The sequence below is a fragment of the Platalea leucorodia genome (genome assembly GCF_965183815.1).
Source record: "Platalea leucorodia genome assembly, chromosome: 19".
Classification (NCBI taxonomy): domain Eukaryota; kingdom Metazoa; phylum Chordata; class Aves; order Pelecaniformes; family Threskiornithidae; genus Platalea; species Platalea leucorodia.
In genome coordinates this window covers 6,773,622-6,788,319 of record NC_138841.1, presented here as the reverse complement: position 1 = coordinate 6,788,319, position 14,698 = coordinate 6,773,622, and the positions used below count along the sequence as shown (strand labels likewise).

The following is a 14,698-nucleotide window of genomic DNA, read 5'->3' as shown; positions in this document are numbered from 1 at the left end:
AGATGCCTACTGCCATTCAAGAATGGAGCCTGGGCACCACAAGACAGGGGCTCAGCACCGAGTTGTATAGGAAATAAAGCAAGCAGAACATTAGGAATTATTGGAAAAGGATAGAATATGAAACACAACACCATTATGCCTCTGCGTTACTGCAGGGTACAGTCACACCTTTGATATCACGCACAGCTCGGCTCCACAGCTCAAAAGCAGTATAGAAGAAGGGGAAGAGATTCAGAAACAGGCAACAAGAATGAGAAGAGCAAGAGAGCTTTTGTATGAGGAGTTACTCAGTGTATCGGGAGTCTCCAGGCTGAGATACGACCAAGGTACACAAAGCCCTCAGTGGCACATAGAAGGGTGAATTAGGATCAATTATTCCTTGTTTCTTTCCATAAAGGAACTAGGGGCAGCAAACAAACTCAGAGTGTGGCAGGCTTAAAGAAAGAGGTGCTGGAAGCTCTGTATAATATGTAATTAAGCTGAAGAACCCTTTGCCACTGGACATTATGGGATCCCAAACATCATGGACACTCAAAAAATGACTGTATACATTCATTGAGGAAAAGTCTAACAGGCTACTGAATACAAGAAATACCACAGGTTCAGCAAGTCCCTGCAATGCAAATTGCTAGAAGGTGGGAGAGAAGTCCAGCTAGATTCTGTCTTCTCTAGTATCTTTTGATGGCCACCGTCAAGGGCAGGATACTGGGCTAGAGAAGGTTTTTGGTCAAAGCTGATAAAAGCGTTATTATACCATATTCTACATAACACAAAACATCTGACATTATCCAGAATAAATGAAGCTACCGGGGAGCTCTGCCCTCAAACTCATTGACTCAAGACTGCAAAGATAAAATTATCACTGCAGTATTTTAGCAGTGTTTCTTAGCTAATGTTATTTTAATGCAGATGCACAGAGTTAATCTCCTGTACTCCACTAATTCCAGCACTTCCAGTCTACTGAGCCACACAGCTCTAACGCTTTAATGTAGTTTTGACACTCTCCTCGGAGAAAGCTCAAATCCACAGCAAAAGCTGCCTTCTGTAATTTCTGAACAACACAGGAACAGCAAATATTAATAATTCCATAAATAGAGGGCAACACAAGCACTCATTTTCCCATATAAAACCCAATCTGACAAAGAAAGTTGCAGAAAAATCAAACGTGTAAGAGAGGGTAGAGTAGCCGATTAAGTGACTGAGGTCAAATTAATAACTGCTTTGCACACAGGCCCTCTTCTGTACCCTAAGAGCCTTATTCTGGGTTAAACAGCTCAAATGAGTGAGACCAATACTCTGCAGCCGGGAAAAGGTTAACTGCAGTGCTCCCACTTCCCGGTATCCTTCTACCTTCAACACTTGCCCTGCTAAGTCAGCCTGAGTTGAACAACGCCCAGAGGAACTCTATTTCACTTGATCTAGACAAGAAGTTAGACTTAGTAGCATGTCAAAAATAAAAAATTGTGACTAAGCAAGAAGCATTTTCCCCTCTAACATGTACCTAGTGCTTCAGACTTTGGCAAGGTGCCTGCATTGTATAGCTGGCCTCCATATTCTAGTGCAAAAAGAAACCAGAAGCACAAGATACCAGTCCTCAGCAGAACACAGAGTCTCCTGGTGCCATCTAGCTGAGTGACGTGAGAGCTGGAGAATTCAGATAAGATTTCAGTAACTCTACTTCACCTTTAAAAAGCTTTCATAGCCTAGCTATCTAGTCAGATGCAAACTTTATCCTCTCTGCTTGCTGGGCCGTAACATCATGCCACTAAATCAACTGAGTTTGGCAAGTCGGAGGCACTTTAGATGATGATGCCAAATTCACTGCTGATACATCAGCAGGAACCAGCTTTGGTGAAAGATCTCCTGCTGGCAGGAGATTGGCATCAGCTATCCCAGAACCGACAGCGACACAAAGCACTTGCAGTAAATAGGGTTTCTCTTGTGAACAGCGCAATTTGCTTCAGAGGGTAAGAGTTTCAAGAGGAACCTTATCATACAAACATCCTCCTTTGTGCCAGTACTGTACTGCTGTTAACACAGCCTCTTTATGAAAATTGCATACTACCACACTTTCCTAAATTCACGTCTTACAACTCCTCCGAAAATCAGTTTCAGAGCATCCATTTCCCAGAAAAAACTACTGCTTTCAAGCTCTGTTGGAGTCCCCATTGATTCCAAATTCACTTACTCTTCTGGCAGATGCAGTGAAGGAGTTGGGCTCGGGTGGTGGTATTTGCTCAGTGATGCTAGGCCTGGTTTCATGGCTGGAGTGGTTGGCAAAGGGCTCTTCCTTCCTTTCTACAATTTTAAACAAGAAGAGAAACCAAACGTTTCAGTATTGCACTTCCGCAGCCCTTCTTTACAAGCACAGTGTGCACTAAACTCAAGTTCAGAGTTGCTGTGACCTCCGTACACCTTAGATCATAAGGATGTCGTCAGTGCCAAGGCGAAATAGGTCTTTCTGCAAGGAGGCTGTCTACTTACTAAAAAATACGACGGATACATTTGCCAGGCAAAGCTTTTGAACTTCATCCCCACAGACAAGCAAAATCTTTGCAGAAAGCGCCTCAAGAAGGACAAACAGATTTGTTGTTTATTCCCCATTTTGTTTCCTCTCAGGGGTTGTTCTTCCCTTGTGACACCCGGGAAGAAAAGCCGAACGGCCGCCGCTATTGCAGTGCGGGAGTGCGCGGTACAGCACACGTCCCCGCGTGGGCCTGGCGGCGGCGGGTTTCATTGCATGGTTCTGCTGCAGTTGCTTATGCCGGCGGGCAGAATTTCTGGTCTTCTACAGCAAAATCCATTTTTCTACACAAAGCTAGGACTGATTCCCAAGAAAAATCTTTAACAGGGCTCAAAGCAAGCTAAGTAAATGCTACTAAAGCCCACAGCTGGCTCCCTGCTTGTTAGACAAGTGCAATCATCCAGTATTAAAATTTTTTGTGTATCTATGCACCATGCTTGACATAAGAACATCCACCAGATATTACCGGGGGAGAGTAAGCAGAAACTACATCTCAGGCAATAGGTTCAATTGAGAGGAGTGCACAGGGCTCTAAGACAGACTATTTACCAAGCACAGCCACATGCAAGGTGCCTGAGAAATGATGTACCTACACCAACAAAACAATGTTTTCCTCTCCCAGCTACGAGTGCCTCATACAGTCACAGTTTTGAAAAAACAAAGTCATTTTAAGTGTAACCACCCAAACAGTACTAGCAAATGAGGTATGTGCAGTGAATAAATATCTTCTATTACACATAAAAAGCAGTTTGGAACGGAGCATCTGCGAGGATGGCACCTTGGCGCACGAAGATCAATCTTTCTGAAACAAATATTCTCACTCCTAGAATATAGGATTCAAAGGACATGGTAAACAGAAAAGAGCAAGCCAAGAAAAACATTTAAAAATAACAGGCAGTTAGCAGGACTGACAGATCCAGAATTAAAGAGACAAAGATGCATCTCCCCAGGAAGGTCTGCATGCTGTTGAAGTCTCAGCCACCCTTCCCTCTCTCTGGGTTACGGCAGAACTTCCATCCAAGTCGTCTCCACAGAGTATTTCACTTCTCGAGCCTAACGCGCAGACGCACCGCGCTTTCAAACAGCCCTTTTAGGAGGGGCAGCAGATTACCCGCTTCTCCCTGCAGGCCTGACTTGGCATTCAGCAGTCCATGGAAATGCATACAGACAAAAAATTACATTCTTCCCATTTGCTGATGTGTTGAGAGCAAAGCCTGTAAAGCACAGGAGGATCCTCGGCGTTGCAGGAAGGGGAGAACAGACCTGACCTGACAGCCAGCAGGCTTTACAGGCTGGGCTAGGCGGTGACTGGTAGCCCGTTCTGGAAGTTTATAGTACAGAGGTCAACTTTTAAGGTCAAGCCTAATTACAAGGGCAGAAGCTTAAGCGGTAATGACAGGTTGGAAAGAACTCTCACTGTGAGCAATGTGACCGAAAGGAGTCAATTGCAGAAGAAGGACAGGCAAAAGTACCTTGTACCGGCAGCGTGAGAGACCGCACGACCATGGGCATCGTCGTCTTTAGGGGAGGATCCCACTGTTTATTTTACTAAAATTTCAGCAATAAACATGATGAATTCCAATCAAGGGAAACAGGTCGGGATTAGCTCAATCTCCCCAAAACAGGTGCCGTGAGACTGAAAATTTAGTTCTCTGATTTGGCATAAACATCACATCTCTTAAGCGTTTTCAGGGTGTTTCTTTTTTTTGTTTTGTTTTGGGTTTTTAAACATTGAAAGCTTCCCTGGCCTGCTTTAATTCACAATAATTACCTATCGACGACCACAGAATTTTATACTGATCTTTCTCTTGTTTATATACAACCCAATGCCAAATTGTTAATTGTACTCAAGACGAATAAAAGGGCATTACTGCACTGAGCTGCCTTTGTTTGAAGAACACAAATTTCTTACAGACTGTAAGACACACGGTACTCTGAGACACTCCAACAATTTCACTGCTCACCTCTTCAAATTTCTTCACCTCCCACGGTCTGTGCAAATTCCACAAATTTATCACAACCTGAGACCCTTCAAAACATACTTCAAAGCAAACTTCTGGATTATACTGCCAGCTTCTACTTTGTCCCGCCTTGTGCTTAGTCACCAAAGGAGTTCATTTTTTTGGATTTAAAAAGATCACTCATAACAATATTTTGGCTTTTTTTCCTTCCTTCATCTGGACTTTGAACACTTTAGGACAAGAGTCGTCTTCTATCTGTCCAGCACTGCTTAGAATTACAAAGCTATGTGAATATGAAATCTCAGAAGAAAATGAAGAGGAATAAGGAAATAATTTCCATGTTTTCAAAAACATGCCTCCTATATCCATCCAAGGATTTAAAATGTCTAGCAGATAAGAAAGCATAATTGTTCTTAAGATTGTGTTTGAAACTAGTAATACTGTGACATTTATAATTTTCTATGAAAAGCTATTTTCATCCCTGCTTCTCTTTGGAGTCCTCCTATAACATGTGGGCTGATACTGTTCTCTCATGAACCTCGTTTTAAAAAGAGTACCGAAAATGTGCACCCCGTTCGCGTATGCAACAACTAAGGATGTCTACATCGCGCTGGACAAGCTCACGTCCATTTTATTAGAGATTTGAGAAGTTTACAAGGTCAGGTTTCAATTCTGATTGAAATTTCTCAAAGGCGCCAATAATCTCTCTAGGAAAGGAGAGCACAGGTAACAAAGCCTGAAGCTCAATGTTTAATCGTTACCTGAATGCTTTGCGTCTTTGATTTGCTTTAGCTTTAGTGGTTTGAAATAGATTAGTATAAAGTGCTTTGCTCGGTGAATTCACTCAATAAAAAGACCTGCTCTGGCTTCACACAAAATTGAATGCCGAGTGCTGCAGCACCTCCCTTGCTGAAGGACCTTATGCTGTTCCTGAATCAGTCAAACACCACGTAGCTCCGCTTCGGACAGCTATACGTACGCTCGAGGTGTTTTGGTCAAGTTCCTACCACGTTTATTGGCACATAGCTATACCGGGCTGCTGCCTAGTAAAACCCTGATTTATAGAGCAAGTAAATGTGACTTCTACTGCATGCCTGTTTCTACCATCGACTCCTCCACTACATTTGCTTGATTTAAAAGCCGAAAGATTATTGCACTGTGTTACTGTCGTACTCAACTTTCGTAACTACCAGCCGGGATTCTCAACACCTCTCATACTGCGATAAACACCGTAATTGATACAATTAGAACACGGGTGACAATTTTACTGGCACAAGAAGCAGGACAAAACTTTAAACTACACTTCTCTGCAAGGACTTCTTTATTAGTATACTGGGATATAGGCGAAGTAAGCTGATGTTAAAGTAGTTTAACCATTAAACACATCATAGTCCAAGATCCATCTCTCTTTGCAGAAATATTAAGTACAAGTAAGTCTTGGCTTACTGTAAAATTAAGTATCTTTATGTAAACTTTCTGTGCTGCACATACATGCTGTTCAACTAATTAAGGAAGCCTTAGAAATTATGGAAAAAGAACGAGATTGGAACAAAGGAAGGAGGATGCCAGCAATATACCATAACGTAAAGGCTAACGTGACTCGATGTATTTAATCCTTGTTTTCCAATGTGTTCTGCAATTATTATACATCACAGTCAGAAAAAAAGTTCCTCATCTCTATAATTACACAGAACAGCTTCAGCCCTTCATTTCATTTCTCCGATCCAAATACAACGGGCTATTCCCTTCCTACATGTTCAACTGCATTTCCACCATCTTGCAGTAACTCAAGTGTTCATCCCGAAATTGGCCAACGAGAAAAAAACCTACTGTTTAAGAATAACCTGTGAACAATGCACTATCTTAAATTCAAGTGAGCTGGAAGTAGAAATTAAAGTACTATCCACAGCTTTTTTTTGGAAAAATTATGCTGACTTGGGAGCTAGCATTTAGATCAGCCTTTTTAGTACACTAGCTACGGATTCCTCCATATTCTATACATAGACACTGGAAGTAAGACTTTCAGGATGTCTTTAACAACTACGCAAAAAAAAAAAAAAAAAAAAAAAAATCCCAACCGAACAGTTCTCAGATGGATGCCCTGACATTGCTAGGCTAATTATTAAATCCAAGACTGTACTAAGTCTTACCTGACTCCTTTTCAGCATCTGATTCTGAAGCTTCATCTTCTTCAGCTTCTTCCTCTTCTTCAGAACTAGAACTGCTAGAGTCCTTGTTCTCCTCCTCCATTTCCATGGACTTCAGCGTGTCTTCCTCATAAAGAATCTTCTCTTTGCTGCAAGATATAGAAATTTTAAGGACTACCAGATGAGCGAGTTATTTTTGAGTTCTACTTCTCAGGAACACATAGATATGATTTGCTGCATACAGAACAAGCAAAAGGACAAAATCCATCTATAGACTCAACATCCCAGCACTTCCAGCACTGCCCATTTGCCATGGATTCCAATGCCAGTCTCACATTTCTGAAATTTGCAAGCACTTCTCAATCAAAAAAAAAAGTGGTGTCTCTTTTCCTCGTGCAACACAACCCATCAGCTGGGCCGTACCGCTCCGTGCAAACTGCACGAAGGTGCAGTTCTCAGCCCGAAGGGCAACTTGATGCAAGAGCAGAAGCGGGGGGACCAAGCACCAGCCCAACGCCTTGTTCTACCATTCAGTGGTATGTTAAGAAACAGCTAAAATTGTATGTGGGAGAGCTCAAATTTAAAAGAAACCATGAAATGAACATCAACAGCAGCGAACTTTTTTTAAACCAGCTGAGGCCAGCTGACTGCTAACAGACAAAGCTGGTCTCCCATTACTCTCTGTGCAGCTTCTTTTCAACGGAGGAAAGAGACGTACTTGGTGAAGAGTCCGCTCTGAGGCTTGCCGTTCATGTCAGCTTCAATTAGCTTATTCCTCGTCTCCTTCTCACTTCGCAACTGTCAAAAAGTCCAAGAAAATTGGAGAAAGAATGAAGAGACATCTTAACAAGCCACCTCAGCACAATCCAATGATTACCACAGCATAAGGTCACCCCAACCTCATTAGATGAAAAATACTGTGGATTTGTTTAACAAGCCAATTCAACAGATGCACATCTGCAAGAGCGCTGGATGTCTTGGACTAGAGCTCCATAAGGGCACGGCTACACGCCCAGCATGTCCTTAGACTCAAGCTGCAATTTAATAAAACCTTCAGAGAAGCCTGCAGCAGCCCCTGCTGAGACCCAGAGTCAAATCCTGCCTTCCACAGTACTGCCCTGCATCTGCCCACGCAGACACAGCGCCGGAGGTCTGTCCACATGTGTTTGCATGCCCATGAAATCAGGCTAGATTCAGTTAAAAATGCGCTGCCTTTGTAGCTGTTATTTACTTGCTCTCAGAGGAAAGCATTCAAGTATGCCCTGTACAGGCAGCTGATGGATCTCCCACGAGGATGGGTCACTTCTTAAATCTCTCACTTGCCAGCATTAAGTCATCGCACAAGAATACCTGTGATCACCGCAGCAACTGAAACATTTCGCCCAGAGAGCAGCAATTATTAATTTTGTCACCACTGATGGACAAAACACTAACCAAAAAATTGTTTCAGTACCTTCTAGAAGCACAGACACAGTTGAGGTAGAAAAAGGGACGGCAATTAGAGGCTCACTTTTAAGGCCGTCTCTTTTGCGTCATGTCTAGCCTAGCTAGTCTTTCTCTTTTGACAGGAGCTGACACCAGGTACAAGAAGCAAAAGCTCTGCAAATCCTGAATGTGGAAAAAGCTACACAGAGTCCAGTGAAGAGCCCAAATTTGGGGTACAACATGTTGTTAAATAGAACAAACTGCTGGAGCACAGCAAAGGGAAGTGCAGGGAACAGCCTGCTCCATTCCCAGGTATTTCAGAGACTGGGAAGAAAAGCCAAACCCAAATCAAATGAATTGCTTCCAGCAAACAAAATCCCCTCTTCTCTCCAATAACAGCAGCAAATCTTTTAGCAAGGATGGCATATTTGCTCTGCTACAAGCTTTAGAATTAAAAAAAAAAAAAAATCTGATTTGAGAGCCATTTTGAAAGTAAAATGATGTACTTGGAGGAATGTCGTGGAACTGCCTACTTCATCCTTAACAAATATAAGTTTTCTATTTTAGGTGATAAAAATGACACACGATAAACACATGATAAAATGGCATTTCTATTAAAAAAATCATATCCACTAAAAAAAAAAAAAAAAAAAGGTGTGATAAAATCTGGATTCTTCTCTTCTTCCCAGTTCTACTATAGCTTGCTACACTAATTCAATAAATGGAGAAGGCCTTTATATAGTGCTACCATAGAGAGAACAAGGGGGGTTGCTGCCCCTGTGAAGCAGGCCTAAAAATGGGCTAGCATCCACCCCAAAAAATTCTTGTCGTTGTTTTGCTTTTCTTTTTCTTTTCTTCTGAGGAGTGCAGTTATCTGCAGAATCCTGGGGTAGTGAGATCGGAGGAAATCCAAAATACAACACTGATAGTATTTATCAGCACCTCATTTAGGGAGAAGCTGATCAATTTTTAAAAAGTTTCTGCGAATGTTAAGGATGCTATTTAAGGGTGACAGCAGCTGTGTTATGATCAGAGCTTGAGCTCTACCACCCACATTGTCAGTTCCTCAAAATACTTTACTGGGTTTTATCAGCAGTGTTCTCATTACGTCTGTTTCTGAATCCAACGTTTTAAATGATACTGATTTTAATTTTTTTTAAAGAAGGCTGGTTTGTTTTTTGGAAGCACCCAAATGAGATAATTGAGCAGACCAGATGAAATAGGAAAAAATGCAATCCAAAAACAACTTTCTGGCTTGATGATTGGCTTTACTTTGACCAAGATATATTTTTGCTTTCTTTTTTTATGCCAACTTTCTGCTTATAACCCGTTCCAGTATCTCCGTTGCATTATGAAATGGCAATTTAATATGGTTTTGAAATCACCAATTTTTTCAGTCCAGAATTCCCTGAAGTTCATAATTTCTTCTCACTCAATCAAAAGTCTCCCTATTGTAAGAAAGGCAGACACGGGAACAGATCTCTTTCTCAACACGGACAGCATATTTCCTTAGATGCAAACACAAAGCTGACTTGGGTAATCACTCATTAAGAAGAGAGCAGTTTGATGCTAGAGAGCTTGCCAGCTAACAAAAGCAACTGCATAATAATAATAATTCCAAAGATGAACTATACATTCCTTACCAGTTTACATAATTCTGCATGTCAGCATGCTACTGACCTTCTTGATGCAGTCATCCAGTTTTCTAGATTTCTAGCTATGAAAAATATTGGTGTAATTAAAGATTCCAAATGACTAACATAAAAAAAAAATAGCTGGGCCTCAGCTTCCTGCGTCTGTTGACGCCATATGTCTTAGAGAGAACCTGTGCGTGAAAAGGTAATTGGAGAGGTGGAAAATGATCTGCCAGGAACTCACCACAGTCTGTTTCTTCTGCAGCATTTCTAAATGCTCAACCAGCCCCTCATCGGCCACGTCGAATGGCGTCTGGCCCTGGTGCAGTAAGAGAAGACAAGAGGACATCCGATAAGGCACGGTGTTAATATTCAAAGAAGCACTATTTACCAGTGAAGAACAAAAGTGGACATGCACCACATCCTCCCTCCCCAAACGCTGAGTAACATACTCGTATCATGCCCGAGGAGGGAGAGCCACGCAACAGTGACGGCAGTTTTATCACTCAATCCGTGATCAGAGCAAACTTAATCATGGAAGTGCAGTTCCCCAATTGCTACTGCTCAAATCTAACAGCCAGGACTAAGATATTTGAATTTCCAGGTTTCTAAAAAGGACACTCTTGTACTGAGAAGGAATGCGATCAACCTGTTCTACCGTATCGTTGTGTATTTGAACCTCCTGAAAGGCTGCCAGTCATCAGCAGGCAAAAAACTGGGGAGCCACCTCCACATCCATGGGTGTTTACAAAATAAACCAGAAAAATTACTTTGGGGCACAAAACAGGAAATTAGTTAGATTTTCACCGTAACTAAAGCTATAATAACCATTTAATTAACAAATAATGAAACCTACTGGCTAGTGATCAGATAAATACAGGTTGCCTTGGCCATCTGACCTAGCAAGGTACCAATCCTTGACTGGAAAGAGCAGGTAATGCAGCAAATACAGCTGTGCCTGTTCCTTTTCAAGTCTAGCACAATATAAAATCCTCACACACTCTGAACACTTGGGAAAAGCACCTGATAGCACTTAAACCAAAAAAGATTCCCCATATTTTCGTTGCCAAAGAGCTCACCACACTAAAATGGCTCCTTCTCGTAGAGCCATTTCTTTTACCGCAGTTTCCAGTACAGACAGATGCACTCAAACCATACAGTGCCAGGCTTCTCTTATCAAATTATCTCGCCTGCTTTCGTTCCCCGGTGCTGGCCCAAGTACGGACAGCCCCGTTTCCTCCGGCAGCAGCGGCCACGGCACAGCTGAACCCGCTCCAGCAGGAAGCGGCTCACAGACACAGCCTGGACGTCGCAGCAGGGAGGGGAACACAACGAACCAGCCCGGACAAGCACACGTCAGCTCTTGAAAAGCCACGGGCCCTTCAAGGAAAAACTTCTAACTATTAGGATAGAAGAGGAATTTTTTTTCCTCCTTTTCTTTTTTTTTCTTCTATCCTATTTTTCTTTACTCATTTCTCACAAATCTGAGTCAATTTTTTAATTTCCTTTTTTATGACTAATATAGTAGAACAGGAAAGTTTTAGAGCTGCCAGTTTCTCAAGGATTCACTAGTTTCCAGTGCCTTATACCTCAATATTAGCATATTATTTTGCACTCCAAGACTGTCATCTTTATTGTTGTTTAATTTGTCAGGACTGCACTAAAACAAGACGACAGATTAGCCCCCATCCTTTCCTACAATCTTACTCCTAGAGTTTAATCACTGATCTTTTCCATTAACACCTGAAATCTTTTCTGCCTCGCTCCAGTCAAGATTCTTTATTTTCTGACACTTTTAAATGCTCCAGTGCACACACTAGGAGAACTGCTCATCATGTAACTTTGTCATGGCACTGGATCAAGCGGTAGGCAATAAAGTCGATGATATTCATCTGGCTATAAAATACATTAGACAAGTTGTGCCGACATCTGTGCGTACTCACCAGCTTGTTCCTGACGTCCATGTCGCACAGTGCCTCAGCCAGGATGGAGCAAGCCTCCTTCACCCCCCAGTGCGCAGCAGCATGCAGCGGAGTCCAGCCGTCGTTGTCCTGGACGTTCAGATTAAACCCAGCCTGGATCAAGAGCCTGAGGAAAGAAGCAATATCGATTTCTGCCCACCCGAGACTGACTTCTCGACACAGAAGAGTTCACACCGTGAGCCACGGAGTAGGTAACGTGGTTCACAATAAGCCAGTAGTTTCTGAACTTGTTTATTCACCTAAGCAACGTCCCACTTGATGCCCTTTTCTGTTACAGTTGCAACAGAAAAATGCGCAGTAAATGAACAGAAAAGTGACTTTGCTGTAAAACCCGCTGGAACGTGTCTAATTGATGGAAGAACACCTCAATTTCTCATCTGGCATCAGTGACCCAGGCTGAACGCCTGCTCCAACGGACGAGAGACACCAGGCTCGCTCAGGCACTAAGCAAACACACCACGTCTCTGCAGACTGCCATCCCCACAGCAAGCAGCCACGCACAGCACCCGGCAGGACAAGGACATTTGGTAACTGGAGCTCAGTCTTGGTTCTACCAGAGCACAAGGCCTCGCTGTAGGAATGGTCCATAAGGAGACGATGCCAGCAGGACTGCCAGGTAAGAGCAGTGACATTACTGCGAGTGACAGATGTGAAATTTGTAAGTTAAATAACGCACATTTGGGTTAAACAACCCAAAATGCATTTTTGCAGACTAGTCCTTGCACCGTTAAAGCAAATCTTACCCAGGTGAACCTGCCTGGGAACACCCTCGCATCACATTCAGTGCTGCGCACCTTCCACCCACTCCCTTCTCTCTCAGACCAGCGCGCTGGTGGTGCACAGCGTCGGGAGCTTGAATATTTAAAACCAAAACAAACAGCAGAGGCAGCTGTAGTCTGAAGCTTCACAGACACAGGCGCACTGGTACACCAGTGATCGGATGAAAGTACTGAGCGGCTCACGTATCAAAACCGACTATTATCCAAGTTGCTTAAATATTGAAGAACATCCGTGGGGAATTCCGCAAGTCCTTTAAAAGTGCTACTGAAAATTTCCATATTGTGGGAAATTCCACCATCCAGAGCCACCTTTCTGCAGCACAAGGGAAATCCAGCACGACACCAGAATGGCACCAACAGTTTTGAAACTCCTGCAGCTTTACACCGATGTGTTACTGTGCTAAATAAAACACAGTCATCCTATAGCAGCAGTGTGTTTCTCTGTGAAAGAAATTTTAAATTAGGTGCTGACTTTATGTTCATTTTCCAGCTGGCAAAAGGGAGGAACATAGCTGCTAAGAGACTCAAGGTCACAGACAAATTCCACGTCTCATTTGAGAGTTAGCTAGCTCCTGGCTTTCAGCCCCTTTGGTTTAAGTCACTGAAGCTTTGTATTTGAACTTACAGGGTGGCCATAAAATACACAAGAGTGAAACAATGTCAGCTCTCCGTGAGATCTGTTTATCATTATAACAACTAATGCCAAGGAGTAGCTGTCCAGAACTACTCACCCTGCAAACAGTGAATGCAGCCTTCATGGATGAGTACTGGATATACAACACTCCGCTGAAAGTCCACGGGACCAACACCTCAAATTCAGGAGATATTACATTTCTATTCCACGTGAGCTGTGTTAGATTAGCGCTTGGACACGGTACAGGCGCAGACAGCTTATAACTCAATTATAAGCTCTAATGAATGTATACAATTAGGAAACATGGAGAACAACAAAATGACCGGAGCTTGATAAGAAACAGCTCCTACACATCTAGTTATGCCACTTAAAACTATGAAATTAAGGATCAAGACAGATGAACACTTCCAGAAAGGATTTTAATGTGGGCAACAGAGTAACCTTGCTGATGTTTATGGGCAGCTCCACCCATACATAAAGAGTAGAGAAGAAAGCTTTATTGTTGGAAACCTGAATTTGACCCGACCTGTAAAAATATAAATGCTTTATTATCAGGAAACACTACACTGGGCAAGTTTATGTTCATAAGCTTGTTATTGCCAGAGCAGCAGAAGCAGAACCGTTATGTGTTGGAATCCCTCTGTCACGGCTGATGGCTGCAGGAGCGGTAGCATTAAGGAGCAGGGGACGGCGAGATTGGGGTGGACGCTGCATTTTCCCACTACACTGGTCATGTAAACTGCTGGGGTGTTTGTGATTGTCATGCAGCATGTCTTGTCACTTCGTAGGCTGAAATTATACCTTTATCCCCTAATACTGTTTAACTAGCTAGTCCTAAAACTGTTACTCTAATAGCAAAAGTTAAACCTTCTCATTTACGTCTCTCTCTCTGAAAAGCTTTCTTCACTTTAAAGGCCTAGAGGTACGAAAGGGAATCTTCCGGTCCCTTCTAGATGAACCGCTATGGTTGGGCACATAAATCTACAGAGCCTTTTGAGAAACAGCAGCCTGAAAAATCTCAGTATGAAACAAATTTCTCTCAACTATAAAGCTAGATGTGTTCCCTACAAAAAAGAGCCTTAACTCAATGCGTCAGCCCTGGGAAGGAGCTCCTACCTCATGACTTCAGAATAGCCCTTTGCCGCAGCGACATGAAGAGCCGTGGCACCTGTTCGAGGCTGCTTTATATCTTCAATTCTCCCGCTGTTCAGCCACTGTCGGGCATCCTGCAGCATTTGCTGCTCCTCTTCTTTTCTTGCCAGGTCTAGGTCTACACCTAAGAGGGCGAAGCACAGAAGAAGAGATTAGCAAGTGAAAGCTCTCATGTACTTGTTAAACTTACCCTATGTTTCATTTGCTATACAATATTACTAAACTATTTGTAATCTTCCACAAAAAAAAAAAAAAAAAAAAAAAAAAAAAAATCAGCAGAAGCATCCTCTAGGAGTTGGGAGAACTCCCGCATCACTGACAGAGACTTCAAAGCTGTCTGACTTAAAAAATCTGAAAGTTGAGCCACTGGTTGCAAACCAGCCCAACTAACCAGCTCAACTCTGACCTGAGCACGATGGGCGGAAGGATTGCATTCCAAACATGCAGTGTCCTAGACTGA

At 42.7% G+C, this 14,698-nt stretch overlaps 1 protein-coding gene across 3 annotated transcripts in view; it reads right to left on the bottom strand.

Annotated features, from left to right (window-relative positions):
• PPP1R12B (protein phosphatase 1 regulatory subunit 12B) overlaps nucleotides 1-14,698 on the bottom strand; it is a gene marked incomplete at its 5' end in the record, with an annotated part of 128,700 nt that overhangs the window by 75,110 nt on the left and 38,892 nt on the right. For all 3 annotated transcript variants that reach the window (XM_082330073.1, XM_082330074.1, XM_082330075.1), the window contains 6 exons: nucleotides 2,189-2,298; nucleotides 6,636-6,781; nucleotides 7,351-7,430; nucleotides 9,936-10,010; nucleotides 11,635-11,779; nucleotides 14,203-14,362. In XM_082330073.1, the coding sequence (XP_082186199.1) occupies nucleotides 2,189-2,298; nucleotides 6,636-6,781; nucleotides 7,351-7,430; nucleotides 9,936-10,010; nucleotides 11,635-11,779; nucleotides 14,203-14,362 (716 nt within the window). The remainder of the gene's footprint in view (nucleotides 1-2,188; nucleotides 2,299-6,635; nucleotides 6,782-7,350; nucleotides 7,431-9,935; nucleotides 10,011-11,634; nucleotides 11,780-14,202; nucleotides 14,363-14,698) is intronic.